Here is a 19197-nt window from a genome sequence, read left to right as displayed (position 1 = left end):
CATATAAGAACTTCTTCTGGGTCTTATTATTTACTTTAGTCAAAAAATGACTTGCCTACATGTGTCTGAAGGTTTCCAAACCATGTAACTATGGCAACAAAATGTTCTCATTCAACATTAACATTTCTATAAAAGAATAACGAGAGATTTAAGTATGAAAGTAAATGTGTTTCTATCTCGTGTCAGAAACCATTACATTTCAAACACTATTTATTTTTCAATGCATTCATAAATTCAGAGAAGAATTCAACGTGAAAAATGTATGTGAAAACTATTTTTTTAAAATTAATTAAATGTTAAAATTCGACGTGAAAACGTATAAATGTAAAATAAAGTGTAAGAAATCCAGGCAAACAAGGAGAAGTAAACAAAGCTCAAATGTTTCGCATTTAGTTTGTTTTAACATTGAATTTTTACATTGCATTTTCTTTAACACTTAATTATCTACTCTAGATATTATTTACTCACTAAAAAAAAAGAAATTAGATGTTTTTTAAAGTCTGTTTTTCATGCTGTAAAATTTTAGTACGATTTACTTCCATACTTAATGGTCAGGTAGTGGTAATTCAAGCTCCTTGGCAGAGGTATGTGTTCTCTAAGTGCTTGTTGTTTTTTCTTTAACGACTGAAATGTGTTTTTCAACTGCTCATATCATCATGTTTAATCGTTTAATCGTTCCATAAACTTGACTGTTTGTGAAAGTTTTTGGAATTTTTTTACAAGGGGTCAGAGGTCACTGGAATCTATCCTTAGCTCCTAGTTTTGACAAATTGGTTTCCTACTCCCCCTACTGTCGGCACAGTGTAATTGCGACAATGTAAGCAGTTGTGAATCTGGAGTCCATTATCCGTCACGGCCACAAAGACGCTCTGGTGTGTAAAGCTAGAGAGTCGTTGACAATGAAACGAATGATCAGGGAATGTTACGTACTGCCGCTTTAACTTGGGCGTGCTTGGATGTAATGAGTGTCTTCAGAGTCGTCGGTTCGACCATATTGAGATAAAATTGTGTCTCAACTGTTGTCCTCGAGGAAGGAGGTGTTACCGGCGTGAGACGCTCGTCCTCCCGCCGGCCGCCCCCCCGCTGAGGCGTCTGATTGAATTCATTCCAAGAGTGATTTCTGATGCGAGACGTTCGGGGAGTTCTGCTCGCTTGCTCTCTTAACACGCTTCTTCTGACTCACTCCTCTTCCTCCTCTTCCTCCTCTTCCTCACGCTGATGATGTGTCTCTGGTCTGCAGGTGACGGATCCAGTGCCTCCGGTTTCAACCATGGACAGCTTCCTGCATCAACCCTCACGAGTCTCACACCTCTGGACTGAGCTCCAAAGTTAGCAGCCGTGCTCCTCCCCGCACACGCTTCACCACCAGGGGGACGAAGAACGAGGACGAGCAACAAAAAGTCCTTTCGCTCTCGGATCAAAACCACTTTTTTTTTCCACGACTTCCCCTCGTGGCCCCACGACGCGTCAAGATGGTGGATCTGGATTCGTATCTGTGGATGGTGATCTTCGGCTTCATCATAGCCTTCATCCTGGCCTTCTCGGTGGGCGCCAACGACGTGGCCAACTCCTTCGGCACGGCGGTGGGCTCCGGCGTGGTCACGCTGAAGCAGGCCTGCATCCTGGCGTCCATCTTCGAGACCCTGGGGTCCATGCTGCTGGGGGCCAAGGTGGGGGAGACCATACGGAAGGGCATCATCGACGTCAGCCTGTACAACGAGACGGTGCCGGTGCTGATGGCGGGAGAGGTCAGCGCCATGGTCGGTGAGTCGCAGCAGATTTTATTCTAAAGTAGAAAATGACCTTGAAAGTTTTTTCTGACGTTTTTCAATAGAAGATTTTCTGCTCCAACATCTGAGAGACAGTAATGCGTTCATGAAACCTTTTCATCTTTTTAATTGTTAATCAGCACAACTTATTATGTAGCCCTGGTTAACAATAAAGTTAAGCTTCTTAATATGAGTTTTAATATTACATGGTTGCTTTAAAAGTAGAAATGAAGATAAATTCAACAGATTTTTTTCAAATTTAGTTTCAACTCTTACTTTTGAGATATGAATGAAATCATCTGAGCGCAAGTGTGTGGTTTTTCTCTAATGAGGTAGTTCAAGTTTTGAGTTCCCTCCTTGTAGGACCCCTATGGATTCTCACAGATTTTTTGAATTTCCTTTTAGTTCCTTTCTCGTAGGACTCATCAGGATTCTCACATATTTGTCTGAACTTTTGCATTCCCTACTTGTAGGACTCATTAGGATTATCACATATTTGTTGGAAAAATGAGAGTTCCTGCCTTGTAGGACTCATTACAATTCTCACAGAATTGTTGGATTAATTTGAGTTCCTGCCTTGTAGGACTCATCAGGATTCTCACAGATTCGTCTGAACTTTTGAGTTCCCTACTTGTAGGACTCATTAGTATTTTCACAGATTTGTCGGAAAAATTAGAGTTCCTTCCTTGTAGGACTCATCAAGATTCTCACAGATTTGTTTGATTAATTTGAGTTCCTGCCTTGTAGGACTCATCAGGATTCTCACATATTTGTCTGAACTTTTGCATTCCCTACTTGTAGGACTCATTAGGATTATCATAGATTTGTTGGAAAAATGAGAGTTCCTGCCTTGTGGGACTCATTACAATTCTCACAGAATTGTTGGATTAATCTGAGTTCCTGCCTTGTAGGACTCATCAGGATTCTCACAGATTTGTCTGAACTTTTGAGTTCCCTACTTGTAGGACTCATTAGTATTTTCACAGATTTGTCGGAAAAATGAGAGTTCCTGCCTTGTAGGACTCATCAAGATTCTCACAGATTTGTTGGGTTCGTTTGAGTTCCTGCCTTGTAGGACTCATCAGGATTCTCACAGATTTGTTGGATTAATTTGAGTTCCTGCCTTGTAGGACTCATCAGGATCCTCACAGATTTGTATGAACTTTTGCGTTCCCTACTTGTAGGACTCATTAGTATTTTCACAGATTTGTTGGAAAAATTAGAGTTCCTTCCTTGTAGGACTCATTGGGATTCTCACAGATTTGTTGGATTCATTTGAGTTCCTGCCTTGTAGGACTCATCAGGATTCTCACAGATTTGTCTGAACCTATGAGTTCCCTCCTTGTTGGACTCATTAGGATTCTCACAGATTTGTAGGAAATAATTTAGTTCCCTCCCTGTAGGACTCATTATGGTCCTGGCAGTGTTGTTGGACTCCATGTTTGAGTTGTATATGCATATAAAAGTTTAGATTATTTTTCTTAAATTATTCATCATTGATTAAGTAAAAGACGTCAACATTTTTCTGTATTTAAAAAAAAAAAAAAGGTAAAAGCAAAAGAGTCCAACACAGATGAGCCCAAGAACCCCAAAGTTTTAATGTCTAAAAAATGTCTACTTTGATCGAAGTTTTATGGAAGTTAAACCCTGTTTACCATCAAAAATAAATGAAAAAACTGTTCATTCTGAATCACTAGATCATGCCGCTGCTTTTTCTCAGTCACAGGGACTCGCTTGGATTTGTAGGACTGGTAATTACTTTCGTGTGTCGGGAGTGGAACGTAAAAAATGTACCAGTCATTGTTAATAATAACCGATCATTCCGACGTTTCTTAATCCAAGGCCCAAAAATAATTCACATTTAAAGCTTTAATTATCAGCATTAGCTCGTAGCAACCTAATGAAGCGGCGAGCGGCGAACAAAGAGGCTCCTGCGGCGCCGGCGCGTTTAATTACGGAGTAATCGGAGGGCGACACGCTGGCGTCGAAAGAGAGGGTGCAGGGAAATCCTCGTCGCATTCTGAAGAGACATTTTTTCTTCATTTAACCACATTAGAGAGACTAAAACAGGATATTTAAACATCTTTGATACATGACCTTTGACCATTTTCTTTGTCAGAGTTTATTTTTGGGGGTGTTGATCGACGAACGTCTCACGTTGTAACCTCTCGCAACTATAATTAAAGCAGCACCTGTTGCTGAACAAAAAAACGTCTCAGCATACAAACGCGGTCACAGAGAAATACTCGACCCTTTCCCTCGAGACCTGGGTCTGAGTCGAACACATCCCACCTCTGACACCATTTGTCGGTTTAGCTGAATTTTTTCCAAAATCGGTTTTGCAAGCGTCAGATGTAATTTTTTCCTTAATTAAATAGAATGTATTTTGTTTTCTTTTTAAATTTAATATTATTTTATGTCGCCACTACAATTTTTTTTGTCATTTAAAAGAACATTTGGATGAGAAAAACAAAACTTAAAAAACAAGAAGAAAATAGAAAAAAAAATCGGTTCTAAGAATTTTAACACGTGGATTTATGACGGCCATTTTTTTAATTATTCCAATTTTCAAAGTTTTATGTCATTCATTTTCTATTTAGGGTCAAGGTCAGGAACTATTAGAGTATTAGGGTTTGGTAAGCAAAATAACAAGAGAAAAATTAATAAAATGTTATTAAATAAACTCAAACATCTGTGCTTAATTCAAGGTAGTTTTTATAAAAAATAAAATACAAGGACATTTTTCATAGTTTTACCTCAATTTTTTTTATTTACAATTACCATGTAGATGTTCAGTTTATGTTAATTTGTTGCAATTGAAACTTCCAGCCACTGGATGGCACCAGTTATTACGTCCTCCGCAGCATCCTGCAGGATGACTGAGAACAAGAGGATACAGTTGACTTTGAGGTAGCAACTCCTCTCTGGTCTCTCTCAGTGAACGTCCAACAAACCTTGTATATTATCGCAATTTCAAAAAAAGATGCTTATTTGATCATTTTAGTGTAGTTTTTATTTCAATTACGTGTCTATTATACATGACTGAGGACAAGAGGATACAGTTGAATTTTGCTTTTTGTTAGCGCTTATCTGTTAGATTTTATTTTAGGATTTTTTGATCACTTAAAAAAAAGGTCAAACAGAAGTGAAGAAAAAGAAAAAGAAAAAGAACTTAAGATTTCGTCAAGTGTATTTGACGTGTTCGAAAACTGGTCCAAGGCTCGACAAGTAGAGCAAAGATAACGTCGAACTTTTGTTTCAGGTTCTGCCGTGTGGCAACTCATCGCCTCCTTCCTCAGACTGCCCATCTCTGGGACCCACTGCATCGTCGGCGCCACCATCGGCTTCTCCATGGTAGCCATCGGCACGAAGGGGGTTCAGTGGATGCAGCTGGTTAAGATCGGTAGGTCTGGATCCATCATTTCTGGCCATTTTTTTCAAGCCATCATTTTGGAAAAACCACAAAAATACATATTCTATTGTGGCGTGTCTCTAGAGTGCACGACAGAAAAGACCAGCTCGCAGCTCTCGACGGTTGTTGAGAGCTGAAGAATGCTGGTCCCGATCGAAGAGTCTCAGATGCGACTTTTCTTTCTGGGGGGGATCACAGAACCGGCCCGGTGCACTCGCTGACTCCTTCCCGAGAGCCAAGAGTGGCAACAAAGGGCACATGAGCACCAGGGCAGCAGCGTTTTAATGACTTGTGTTTTCCCTTTTGGTGAAAATGGGTCAGCATGAGGCACCCGGGTCCAGTCCTGAGGTAGCAACTCCTCTCTGGTCTCTCTCAGTCGACGTCCAACAGCCTTGTATCGCAATTTCATAAAAAGATACTTATTTTATCGTTTGTATTTCAATGTGTCTTTTTATTTATTTACAATAAACATGAAAATATTCACGGTATATGTTCATTTTTGTGTTGTAATTAAACTTCCAGTTGCTGGATGTCAGCGGCCGTTATGTCATCTGTAGTGAAAGGAACATCGAGATAACTGTGGACGAGAGGATACAGTTATAAATTTAAAAAAAATTTACATTAACATGAAAATATTTACAAAACATTCAATTGTTAATTTTTTTTGGTTGCAATTAAACTTATGGTCGCTAGACGGATATTCAGCGATGACTGGGGACGAGAGGATACAGTCGACTCCAGCATCTTTTAAAGCTGATGAACAAATGAAAGCAGTTACGACTTCGTCAAGAGTCATGTGGTCTGTAAATTCTGCAACACCAGAGTCAAGTACTCGACAAAACTACGAATATACAGTATATATATATTGTATCGTTGCACCTCGTGACATAAATAACTTGTCACCAGATTTTATCTAGTTTAGGCAGTAAATGTTGGTATTATCTAACGGTTTCCTTCTTTGCAGTGGCGTCCTGGTTCATCTCCCCTCTCCTCTCTGGACTCATGTCCGGACTGCTCTTCCTCATCATCAGACACGTCATCCTCAACAAGGTGGGCTGAAGTTTTTTGTTAAAGCTCGTCTCCTGTGATCAAAACGTGTCCCTGGAACTAACATCTGGCACCTCTCGATCCACATGTAGCTCTGGTTCATCCATGGAAGACTTCTAGTAGGACACATTGTATCGTACGCTGACCCGTGGTCCTCCAGTTGCTCCTTAAATCTCTCACAGAATCCACCTGTATTGCCCTAAAGAATACCCTGAACTAGACGCAAAAAAGATTATGGTGAGAATCTCTCAGCAAGTACAAAAAATTACCTTAAACCTCTAAAGCAGGGCAGAGTTTTGATTAATTCTGCTAATGCAGATGATATTCAGGAATAGATTAAATCATAAAAAAAAAAAATTGGCAGAATCTCAATAGAAATCAATAAATATGTGAAAAAATGTTATAAAAATAAGACATTATTATTGTTAAATATGAAGAATATAGAGAATAATATGGAAACTTTTAGATTTCTTTCAATAAAGATCAATAAATTTGAGGTAGAATACGTTATAAACAAATGTGTATGGTTAATTAAACAATCTCAACTATTAAACAATTAAGTATTTGTATAAGAATAAATGTCTTTAAAATTATAAACCAAATAGAGACACAGAGATGATGACAAATCATCCTCTCAAGTGACTCTGGAGTCATAGAACGATCCATTAAGTTAAAATAAAAACTATTTATAAATAATATTGTCCTTTTTATTCCGACAATGTTGGCAAAAATTTTACTAACCATTAAGAACGTTTTTTGTTTGTCATAAAAAAGTCGTCAATTTCATATTTGAAGAGCCAGGTTTGTTATTTCTAACCAGATTTGCTGGTCTTTTGATTCAAATCTATAATAAACAAAGAGAAACAAAGTTTTATCTTGGGGTTAAATTGAACCTTAGAACCAAAGACCAAAAACACTGGCAATAAAAAATTAAATTAAATAAAATTAAAAGCACTGGTTTCGTTAGGTCGCAGATGACTAAAATGACTAAAAAGGAAAGCGGTTTAAAATAAACTGTTTTACGAGCCTTGACTTTATGAGCTGCTGTTCTTGTGTAAATATCTCACTTCTGACACTTTAACATCGTGTTCTTCTGCACAACAATCCACACGAGTCAGCACGAACCTGCCCAAAGATCATCGGCCCAGATAAGCATCGATTTGGCAAAACACCGGCGGAATCTTGGGTTATGTAACCTGGACCGAGATGATCGTCCTCGGGTCAGGGATTCAGAAGAGAATGAGTCACTCGGTGATTCCTCATGTTGATGTATCGTTGGTTCAGTCGCTCGTCTTGACACCAGAACCAACTCTTCTCCTTTAGATCCTTCTAAGGATCCGCCAAGAAGACTTGAGTCACTTCTTAGTGACGGTGTTGCTTTGGATTCCATGTTGAACGAGCTGCGATCAAGCTTTCCTCTAAGTTATTATTTATAACCGTAGTACTACGAAGGTCTGGTTTGAAGTATTTTAAGGTCGTAACGTTTTTAACACAGAGTGTTTTTGGTTATTATTTATTTCATAAATAGTGTTATTCTTTTGGGTTTTTGGGGGAGGGTCCCCCCTGTGATTGTTACACTTTTTCTGTTACAAACTGACTGAAAGTTACGTTGCCCTCACTGGGAAAAGTTTGGGTGACCCCCAGATGTAGAGGGAGATAAAGTTACGGTCCGTCAAGAAATTAATTATTTAAAGTTAGTGAAGTCGTTTTTATCTCTAGGTCGCTTTTTTTGGTTGTGTACAAAAAACACGATGAGTAAATAAAATCATTTAATATATTTAAAATTTTAAAAGCAAATATTCACGTAAATTTTCGTCTTGAAATTAAAAGTCTGGCCACTTAGATGGCAGCAGTTTTTACCGCCAAACGAAGATCAAATTCTTGTGATACCCCAACCATGACTGAGGACGAGAGGATACAGTCGACTCCAGGAGCTTTCAAAGCGGATATTTGGACACGTATTCTCACTAAAACCATCTAAAAGAAAATGGGAAAAGCGTCTAAATTATGTGCAGCCAAGTTATTTCATGTCACCCACTGGGTGCTTGACTCAAAAATCAAAGTAGATTCATGTTGATATAAAAGTGTCATTGTTTAAGATAAAATAAGAAACAGATATTATTAAAGTCAACAATTTCACTGAAAATTCCAATAATGGCAAAACTAAAGGGAATGAATTTGATGGGAATTTGTTTGTTCTTTATTAATGAGCAAATATTTGGCGTTGATTTTTTTGTGTTGCAATCAAACTTTCGAATGCTAAATAGCAACAGTCGTTACTTCCACCCCAACTAAAGTAACAATGAAATCCCTCGAGATCCCGGTGATGACTGAGGACAAGAGGATACTCCATCAGCTTTTAAAGCTGATGTTTGGACATATTTTGGTTTGAAAACAAATGAAAGCAGTTACGACTTCGTCAAGAGTCATGTGGTCTGTAAATACTACAACACCAGAATCAAGTACTGGACAATACTACAAATATATACTTGTCACTACAAATGAATTTGATGGGAATTTCATCCTGTTAAAGTCATTTTGGTGAATAAAAATTCCAAAACTGCTAAAAGATTTTGACCCGCAGTGATGAAGTTTGACACGCCTGGATCTTAACGAAACAGTCACATGATCAGTGAATGTTGACACTGGTCTCTCCTCGCAGGAGGATTCCGTTCCCAACGGACTGCGGGCGCTGCCGCTCTTCTACGCCACCACCATCGGCATCAACACCTTCTCCATCATGTACACCGGAGCGCCGCGTGAGGAACATTTTGGCAAACCTTTGTTATATTCCCGGAACGTTCTGTTAATCCAGTGTGTTCCTGCAGTGCTGGGCCTGGAGATGCTGCCGGTGTGGGCCATCTTCCTCATCACGCTCGCCGGCTCGCTGGTCTGCGCCGCCATAGTCTGGTTCATCGTCTGTCCCTGGATGAGGAGGAAGATAGCAAGTGAGGAATCGGTTCAACACGGGATCCGTCGGTATCCGTTGGACTCACCCCTCGCGCTCTCTCCTCAGGTCGGCTAAAGAAGGAGCAGGCCCTGTCCCGGATCTCCAGCGAGAGTCTGGATAAGATCCCGGAGGAGGAGGAGGAGAGTCCCGTCTTCAAGGAGCTCCCCGGAGCGAAGGGTACCGACGAGGCCGTGCTGCCGCTCACGGGAGGAAGCAGCGACCGCATGAACCGGGCCTCCAGCGGAGAGCTGACCAGCATGGCCAACGGCGGGACCGTGATGCCCAACGGCCGGGCTTATGGTAGGAGCTTTGAAATATCACTAAAGTACTAGAGTGGCAGCATCAACTTAGATTCAGTTAAGGTGTAAAAACTTATTAATATTTAACATGTTTCTTTAATGGTTGATATTTTTAATAAAATGTGTTTCAAATAAAATTATTTCATATATTTTAAAATGTACAACTAGCATTAAAAAAAAATCACATTCATGTTTGTGTTGCAATTAAACTTCTGGCCCCTAGATGGCAACAGTTTAGAATAAATTATTGTGAAATCCCAACGATGACTGAGGATGAGAGGATACAGTGACTCCAGCAGATTTTACAGCTGTTTGGACATATTTTGGTTTCAAAACAAATGAAAGCAGTTACGACTTCATATGTAATGTAAATCTATGGTAAAAACTTTAAAATGTGATCGTTAATTTAAAAGTAAATAAATCCTCAAGTGATGGCAAATAAAAGATTACAAGTAGAAGAAGAAGAAAATATAGAAAAACCTAAGCAAAAACTTTGCCTTTTTTGTTTTCATGATACCATAATGATATTCAACTGAACTTTATTGATATTTTTTCTTTGTTTAAGATCTTAATTTATTAATGTAAGCTTTCAAATAATGTGGTATTTATCGAGTTGTTTTATGATTTATAGTTTAATAAGGTGTGGAAAAAAAACTACTTTTAGCTTGCAGCTAAAGGAACAATGAAATCCCTCGAGATCCTGGTGATGACTGAGGACGAGAGGATACTCCAGCAACTTTTAATGCTGATGTTTTGGTTTGAAAACAAATGAAAGTTACGACTTAGTCAGGAGTCATGTGGTCTGTAAATTTTGCAACACCAGAGTCAAGTACTGGACAATACTACACATATATACTTGTTACTACAGAATCGCAATATATCCCCCCAATATAACGCCCTAATCATAAGTAGATTGAGATAAGCACTTTTCTCTCTGCAGGTCGAACTCACTCGATGACCAACGGCTGCCTCAAGTCTCCGGTGTCGAACGGCAGCTTCAGCTTCGACGGCCACATGCGCAGCGACGGTCAGGTGTACCACACGGTGCACAAGGACTCAGGTCTCTATAAAGACCTGCTCCACAAAATCCACCTGGGCCGCATGGACGACACGGACCGCAGCGGCGCCGGCCCGGCCGACAACAACTACCGTCTGCTGCGCCGCAACAACAGCTATACCTGCTACACCGCCGCCATCTGCGGCATGCCGGTGCAGCCGGTGGTCCGGTCGGAGTCCCGCGAGGACAGCGAGCAGCTGGTGGGCGCGGGAGGAGGACGGAGCAACAGCGTGTCGTACTCCAAGAAGAGGATACGCTACGACAGCTACTCGTCCTACTGCAACGCCGTCGCCGAGGCGGAGATCGAGGCGGAGGAAGGCGGCGTGGAGATGAAGCTGGCCACGGAGCTGGAGGGGCTGGAGGAGGAAGGGGCCCCGGCGCCCATGCCCCTGGACGACATGGTGGAGGAGGAGCAAGACGAGAAGGACAAGCCGGAGGTGTTCCTGCTCTTCCACTTCCTGCAGATTCTCACCGCGTGTTTCGGATCCTTCGCTCACGGTGGCAACGACGTCAGGTGACACATCGAACTTTAGTTCCCCGAGAACAACGTCAGAAACGGCTCCTAATGTTCTCCTCCATCGTTGCAGTAATGCCATCGGCCCCCTGGTGGCGCTGTGGATGATCTACGACCAGGGCGGAGTGATGCAGGACGCCTCCACGCCGATCTGGCTGCTGTTTTACGGCGGCATCGGCATCTGTGCCGGCCTGTGGGTCTGGGGACGCCGCGTCATCCAGACCATGGGGAAGGACCTCACCCCCATCACCCCTTCCAGGTGAGAGCTGACGCTAGCGGGGGGGGGAGGACTGGGAGGGATGAGAGGTCACCAAGGTCAATGTGGAGTTGAGTCTTTACTAAAACATTTTGACAAAATACGTTTAAAATGAATATACTGTATGAATATATTAACCACAACAAAAAAAAGTATTCAAAAGATGACGACGAGGGGAAGAAATCCTTTTGTTTGCTGTGAAGACTCGATGAGTCACTCGGAGAGATTACATCAAAGTCCTGCGCGTGTGTTGTGTGGACGAGCAGCTGCAGGTTGGACTTCCTGTTGTGTGTGAAAACAAATTGAAAATTCCTCCGAGGAAAGACGCCCGATTTGACCCTAAAGCGTTCCGAGCTCGATCCTCAAGCCGTTTAATCCTCTTTCCTGACTTTTTTTCATTGATACAAACGGTACCGTGTCCTTTGGACTACAAGCCATTCGGAGTTTGGCTGGTGTTGGCGTCTTGTTTATTCAAATATTTACGGTAATTTAAGATTAATTTCCCACCACTGCCAGAGGGCGCTCTAGCCTTCCTGTATCTTCTGCTCCCATTACTTCTTTTACACTGAAAAGGTAAACATCTTAAAAGGAAAAGTGATAAACATTGAACAATAAAAGAAAGCTTTGAGTTAGCAATAAATTAGCAGAGGGTTAGCAGGAAATTAGCAGAGAGTTAGCAAGAAATTAGCAGAGAGTTAGCAAAAAATTAGCAGAGAGTTAGCAATAAATTAGCAGAGGGTTAGCAGGAAATTAGCAGAGAGTTAGCAAGAAATTAGCAGAGAGTTAGCAAAAAATTAGCAGAGAGTTAGCAAGAAATTAGCAGAGAGTTGGCAAGAAATTAGCAGAGAGTTTGCAATAAATAATCAGAGAGTTTGCAAGAAATGAGCAAAGAGTTAGCTATAAATTAGCAGAGAGTTAGCTAGAAATTAGCAGAGAGTTAGCTAGAAAGTAGCAGAGAGTTAGCTAGAAATTAGCAGAGAAAAAAAATACAAAAAAAGCTAAAGAAAGCTAAAAACTAAAGTGCTTTTCAATGCGGCCGTCATAATCGGCACCAAGGTAGTTGCCAAGATGATAAGTATAAACGACTTTGCGGGAGAACCTTTGTTTGATTCCTTTTTTCGTGAAAGTTAACCTATCGTAAAAATGTAATTTCAACCTAAAAAATTGACTACTATACTATTGTTTTTTTTTTCTTAACTGTGCATTTTTAGTCCGACTTCGGTGCGACCTATAGTCCAGAAAATATGGTAAATATCGGTGAGTCAGTATCTATAACAGTCAGTATTGAAAGACGCTTCAGGGAGAAAGAAAAGAAAAAAGGGTTTTATTTTTAGTAGTAGCTCCGTCTGGACAAACTAAAAATATATCAAACATGTCATGTTGACGACCGGAGGATTTTTTTTTTTTGCTCTCACTGAAGTCCGGGTCGCTGACATCCATGTTGTTGCCCCGGCAGGAATGTCCGAAGGGTTACAGGAAGTTGTTTTGTATTCTGGGCGAGGAGCAGCCATTGTCGAGGGGGTGTGGGGGGCTCAGTGGGAACTGGATTCTCTCGCCGCTCTGACTCCTTCTTTTACTCTTTTTTTTTTAATGTCTCTTCTGTTCCACTTCTTTCATGCTCTCTCTCCTAAATCTTATTTTTTCCATTCAGGTTTTTTTCTTTCCCACCGTCGCTCTAATGATATCAGCCTCCCACTTTACTTTTGGCACTTCCTTTTCGTCTGCTCTCCTCTTCGGCCTCATCCCTCTCTTCTCGCTCCTCTCAAAGACAGATTTGCTCTGGTCCCGAGGTTCCACCTCGGCGTCTGGTTCCAAGCGTCAGGGGAACAAAGAGGGTTTGTGTCGGGGCCGAGACGGAGGAGCCAGACTTTTGTAGTTGGACATCGAGGGGGCAGCACCTCCGACCGCTGAAGAATTAAATATTTCATGTGAAGAAGTGTCCGTAAGAAGAAGATAAATTCAAGCATAAAGTCTTATTCAACTATTATATTGAATCAAAAAATTTAAAGTGAAAATAGCAAATAATTATGTAAAAAAAGAAGCACTACATATACTTAGTTATTTATATATTTTTTATTTACATACTGATATTGATCATGAGGTTAGAAATGCTCTTGTATTAATCATGTTTAAATAATAAACATTTGTATTTAGTTATTTAGGCAATTCTTATATAACGTTCAATTACTTAAAGGTAGTTTAATTTATTAACACCATTACTTATTATCTTACAATTAATCTCAGTATCTGCTTTAAAAAAAAGTACATGAGTACAAACATATTATTATAATAAATATGTATTTTCTTTTTGTTCTTTTTGACTAATGTAAAAAACAGTTGCTTCTAAAACAAATATCAATTCTCTTAGCTTCCTGTGGAATCATTTGCCGACTTGGTGACTCATGTTCTGTGCCTCTAGTGGTCATAATATTATGGCCATTCGGTTTAGGTTTTATCGGGTGACTTGTTTTTTGTTTGTTTTTTTGCTCGTACTGCTGACCGGGTTTAACTTCCTAACATTATTTTCAATTTCCCGTCAGATTCTCAAGGGATTTATTTTGAAATACTGCAGAAACAGGAAGTGTTTCTTACATGTAGCCTGATGCTAGCAAACAGCAGTGAATTCAGAACATAATTATTCGTCCAGTTCATCCAAGATGGCCGACAATCATTAAAGCAAAAAAAAATTCCAGACGTGCTATAAACGTTTGTTAAAGTTTGACAAAGCCGTTTGTGTACATTCGTGGATGATTTACCCGCCAGTCGCTCTTGACCTTCTGTGTGTGTGACAATGTGGTGAGACAGCGCCCCCGCTCGGCTGCTCTCAGGTACTACAATGACTCTCTGCACCCTCTTCCTTCCTCCTCCACAGCGGGTTCACTATTGAGCTGGCGTCTGCTCTCACAGTCGTGTTTGCTTCCAATATCGGAATCCCTGTCAGTACCACGCACTGCAAGGTATGACTGAGCTCCGGCCGGACCCCCGCCCCGGGGCCCCCTGCGAGGGTAGGGGAGGGTGATGGATGGGGTGGCACACTGAGTCTTCAGGTTTAACTTGTTTGATCCCAAAAAAAAAACGTGCTGGAAAACTCAGCTGTCAATCATCTCCCGGCTAAGACAATCAATCCCCCTTCCCTGACAGCAGTGTGCCCCCCTGCCTTTACACCCTCCCCCCCGCCCTGATTTCCTCCACAGGACCTCCAGACTGGACGTCATTGTCTCTCACCTCCACTTCTCTCTCACAGCATGGTTTGGTTTGTGGGTCCCTCAACAAGACCCCCTTCTCCTACCCCCCTCTCTCGCCCCCCTGACCCCGTCCACCTGTTGTTGTTGCACCTTCTCACCCTCTCCCTCCTTCTCTCCATCTACTCGTGTGTTTTTACAGCGGATTTTGCATTGAAGTAACGAGTGCGCTAACAGTGCTTGTTGCCTCAAATGTGGGCATCCCCATAAGCTCCACCCACTGCAAGGTATCCAGGACGTTGGTAGAGCGGCCTCTAGGGGGCGCCGCTGCACCCGTAGACGCAATCACAACTCTCGAAGTTGCGGCTTTGACCTCGTGTGTTGTTTTCGTCTGTAAAAGTATTTTCAAATAAATACAAAAATATATTTATATTGGACCAAAACTATGTATCATTTTACATTAAAGTCTCTTTTTTTTTAAGCAAAATTTTAATTGGTTTAAATATACATAATTAAATGTCCCATAACCTTATTATTTGTGTGTCACGTGTTTATATAAACAACCTTTAATTCATTATGGCGAAAATGGTGTTAAAATGTTTCACATTAAGGTATTTAATCTAAGAAAAAAAGGTTCATTTAAAAAACGTGACATTACCTGTTATAATAGATTTTATTTTTTATTTTAAAAAGGGATTATACAATTAGGTATAGACTGGTAGATTTTTTTTTTAACAAATTTAAATTATAAATGACAGAATATGAGTTTCTATTGATGCAATTATTTCTCAATTTAAAATGTTTAAAACAAATAAATAATAAGAATAATTTATTTATGTAACAGTGACTGAAATATTGAATTTTAAAAATGTCTTCAATTGTGTATAATGTATAAAATTTAAAATAGGATGCAAGAAAAAGATGTATTCTGATGATTAATAATAAATAAATATTCAAAAATGTCCAAAAATATATCATGTGTAATGTTTAATATTATTATTTTCCAGTTATTTAAATATTGAACTCTCATTTACCTCAATGTCATTTAAGATTTTAATACATTTTTGTTTGTATTATTATTAATATTATTTATTATTATTATTACTTCCTCTCTATGAAAGACGGCTTAAAAAAACTTCACACGAGTCAAAACTGGTATTTTAAATTTTCTAATATTTATTTGACTAAAAAATTCCCATCACCCCCACACCCTCCACCTCAGCACCAGATTCCCATAATTCCACCAGTAACCCACTTCCCGACCCTTGATCGACTCACATGTAGAGGTTCTACCTCGACCTCTGATCTACAGTCTGGACGAGCGGCCGAAGATATTGCAAAGAACGGATATAAAATCCACTTTCTTGTTAAATGATTTGATGTTTAAAGGCAACATCGTCTGCAGGCGTCGTCCAGACTGTGTTAATGATTGTGTGTTTGTGTGTGTGTGTGTGTGTGTGTTTGTGTGTTGGTGAAAAAGGATGAGCCTGTGATTTTACCAATTATTTTTCGAGTGTATTGAACTATTGCAGTGACTGAAACAACCACTGGAGGGCGCTTCAAACGCCGTTGAATGTTTTCATTTGATCTCAACATGACGTCAGATATAAATGTTAGCGCTTTTGCTATGAGTCTCAAGTATTGAGGTTTGATAAAGCAAAATATAAGCGACTATTACTACATCTCTATAGTGAAGTATTGGCTACGTTTGACAACATTTTATGAAAGTAAATATATGTGAACAAGGGTTAGCTCAACTATATTAGCATTAGCATGTTAGCAGGTATTAAGGGAGAAAACTAGAGACGCGTTCCCGATTTTTATTTCACATATAAGTAAATTATAATTATTATTATCTAAATAAAGCTTTAGATGCAGAGCAACAGGTTAGCTATTTTTAGTTATGTTATTATTATCGAATTATCTGTTAGCTCTTTGCTAAAATGACGACCCTCCAGTGTTGATCCAGTTACGGATCTCCCTCTTGAAATGTCAATCATTTCTTCTTCTTATAAATGAGTTAAGTCTTGTGATATATTGAGAAGAAAACTTGTTTGTCATGTCAAGAGGAGGATGTAAAACTATCACCTCAACACCTCTGTACTAACTCCAGGAGCTGCAGGCTCGATGGATTCTCTCCGACAACCATGTTTAGAATCTTGGCAGAAGATCCTGACGGGCCTGCAGCTCTAAGTGATAGTTCACCCAGAATTCACTTATTTTCTACTCACCCTCATGTAGACCAAGGGTTGGGATTATTTTCAGTAATATGTTCATTTTTTAGAGTTATAGACAAACATGTTTGTTCGTGCAAATGTAGCGACTGGAGCTCAGTTGTCTTCAACTTCGTCCAAAAAGTCACTTAAAAACATCCAAATACCTCCATAATGCTCGTCTGTGTCGTCTATCTTGTATTGAAACCTCAACATCAGAAATTACTTAAAGAAGTCTGTATTTTAAGCTTGTTTTTAGCAGATGATGCTATGCTAGCTGCTAATCCAACATCCTACACAGACAGGAAGTACACCGGGTAAATAAGTGTTTCCTGTTGTCAGTGCAGGATCAACTCAATTACAGTGTTGACAAAGGTGAAGTGACGATGTTTTGACAGATGTGAAAAATACAACTTCATCATTCTCTTCCAATGACATGTAAACAAACAAACAGACGCGATTATAAAGATGTTTTCAGCACTTATTTATTTAAAACTTTAGTAAAAAGTTATTTAAAATAAATTCTGATGATTTAAATACGTTAAATTAAGGTTTTCTATCAAAGTTATAAATAAAAAAAATTGATAATTCTAGATCGCTAGAAGAAACAAGAATTGAAAATAACATAAACCTCCCTCACGTCATAAAACATTTTTTATAAAGGTCATTGTTTGTTTTTTTATGATTCAAAGTACACGTCTTTTATAATTTAACACATCATTGTTAATCTAACAAGACTCACACACACCAACAACAACACTGACACACACACTGGAAACAAAACATCACTCATTGTCACAATAATGTCTAAAGAAATCGTTTCTTGTATCTTCAAATCTCTTATAAAGTTGTTTTGAAAAGATTGCACTCGTCGCCCGACACTATGAAACAACGTTTTACTTTAATTTAAAACATCCTCAGTTTGTCAATACAGTAATGAAATCTGAAAAGTGATCGATTGTTTCTGTCTGGCTGGAGTCAGAGAGGCCAGTGCGTATTATTGTATTGATCCTGTTATTGTGTTGATCCTGTACTGACACCAGTCGACTGTCTACATGGGAAGTGCTTGCAATACTTGAACTGATGGTGTGCTATCAATGTCCGCTAAAAACAACCTTGAAATATATACTAGTAAAAGTTTTCCCAAAATGTCGAGGCTTCAATACAAAATGGACGTTACAGACGAGTATGGAGGTGTTTGGATGTTTTTAAGTCTCTTTTTGGACGACGAAGACAACTGAGCTCCAGTGGCTACATTAAAATGAACAAACATTTTTGACTATAACTCTAAAAAGACAAAGATTACTCTGAAAATAACCCCAACCCTTAGTCGACATGAGGGTCAGTAGAAAATGGGTTAAATTTTGAACTCTCACTTTAAGAATCTGTTCAAGTGCTGCGTCTGATTGCTTCTCTCCCGCTGTTCCGGCCGCGGCCTGCAGGTGGGGTCGGTGGTCGCCGTGGGCTGGATCCGCTCCAAGAAGGCGGTGGACTGGCGTCTCTTCCGGAACATCTTCCTGGCCTGGTTCGTGACGGTGCCGGTGGCCGGACTGTTCAGCGCCGCCGTCATGGCGCTGTTCGTCTACGGCATCCTGCCCTACGTGTGAGGACGCTAGCCGGGGGAGGAGGGAGAGGAGACGCTCGTGTGAACATCGAAGCTCGGTTTTATTTTCGGAAGGGGCAGAGGAAGAAGGAGGCGACGGCGAGAGTGAGGAGGAAGCTCAGAGCTCGTCTTTTTTCGGGGAGGAGGGGTCGGTTCACGTGCTGCCTGGGAGCTCCGAGAACCTCAGATTGTGCTTTTTAATCTATTTTTGGTGCAGAAAAAAATAATAATAATGAGACGCGACGAAGCACACGCTAACAAGCCTGCAGCCCCGGCAGATGGGTCCGTGTTGCATTGGTGGGTCTAATGTCCAACTGTGTCTCTGGAATGAAAACATTTATTGTGAAATTAAGAAGAAAAAATCTTGTTTTTGCTTCACTTATCCTTCATATTTGGAGAAAAAATCATTGACGACCATCTTAAAATCATGAATTAAAGATGCATCTAATAGGAACTATTTAGGGATGTTAATGCTGTGTTCAAATGCATTTTTTACCAGACCACTGGTGCGTTCACTGACCTCATAATTATGGAAATCAAACCACTCGGTCGCCCCAAAATACCTGATTATCATTTATTTGCATATCTTACAAGAACTTGTTTACTCGACTCTGAACGCAGCATTTATGGCATTTACGGTATTCTAATGTTTATACCAACCCCGACCGTTAGAGGGCACTGCAGCTGTTTATAAGAGAAATGGCAAAACGGAACCAATCAGCGATTAAAACAAAATACATGAAATACTTTTAACGTTAATTAATTAAATACTTGTTAAAATTAACTATTGCTCATATACAAAATAATATTTTTTTAAATTGAAATGACTGAACAAGTAAAAAAAAAAAACACATTTACTATCAGATTAATTTTAACTCTGATTTTCCTCCTTTTG

At 39.9% G+C, this 19197-nt stretch overlaps 1 protein-coding gene across 4 annotated transcripts in view; it reads left to right on the top strand.

Annotated features, from left to right (window-relative positions):
* Positions 1-18416, top strand: part of slc20a2 (solute carrier family 20 member 2) — a 54042-nt gene extending 35626 nt beyond the window's left edge. For 3 of the 4 annotated variants that reach the window (XM_087788151.1, XM_087788159.1, XM_087788166.1), the window contains 10 exons: positions 1241-1764; positions 5032-5172; positions 6146-6231; positions 8891-8987; positions 9057-9176; positions 9245-9478; positions 10418-11048; positions 11122-11307; positions 14177-14261; positions 18142-18416. In XM_087788151.1, the coding sequence (XP_087644277.1) occupies positions 1473-1764; positions 5032-5172; positions 6146-6231; positions 8891-8987; positions 9057-9176; positions 9245-9478; positions 10418-11048; positions 11122-11307; positions 14177-14261; positions 18142-18306 (2037 nt within the window). In that variant the 5' untranslated portion in view covers positions 1241-1472 and the 3' untranslated portion in view covers positions 18307-18416. Of the gene's footprint in view, positions 1-1240; positions 1765-5031; positions 5173-6145; positions 6232-8890; positions 8988-9056; positions 9177-9244; positions 9479-10417; positions 11049-11121; positions 11308-14176; positions 14262-14688; positions 14774-18141 lie in introns of all 4 variants that reach the window. The other variant, XM_087788174.1, reaches the window with a different exon arrangement.
* The last annotated feature ends 781 nt before the right edge of the window (positions 18417-19197 follow it).

The sequence above is a fragment of the Callionymus lyra genome, chromosome 1, assembly GCF_982586985.1.
Source record: "Callionymus lyra chromosome 1, fCalLyr1.hap1.1, whole genome shotgun sequence".
NCBI lineage: Eukaryota > Metazoa > Chordata > Actinopteri > Syngnathiformes > Callionymidae > Callionymus > Callionymus lyra.
This window is presented reverse-complemented; position numbering and strand designations above follow the sequence as displayed.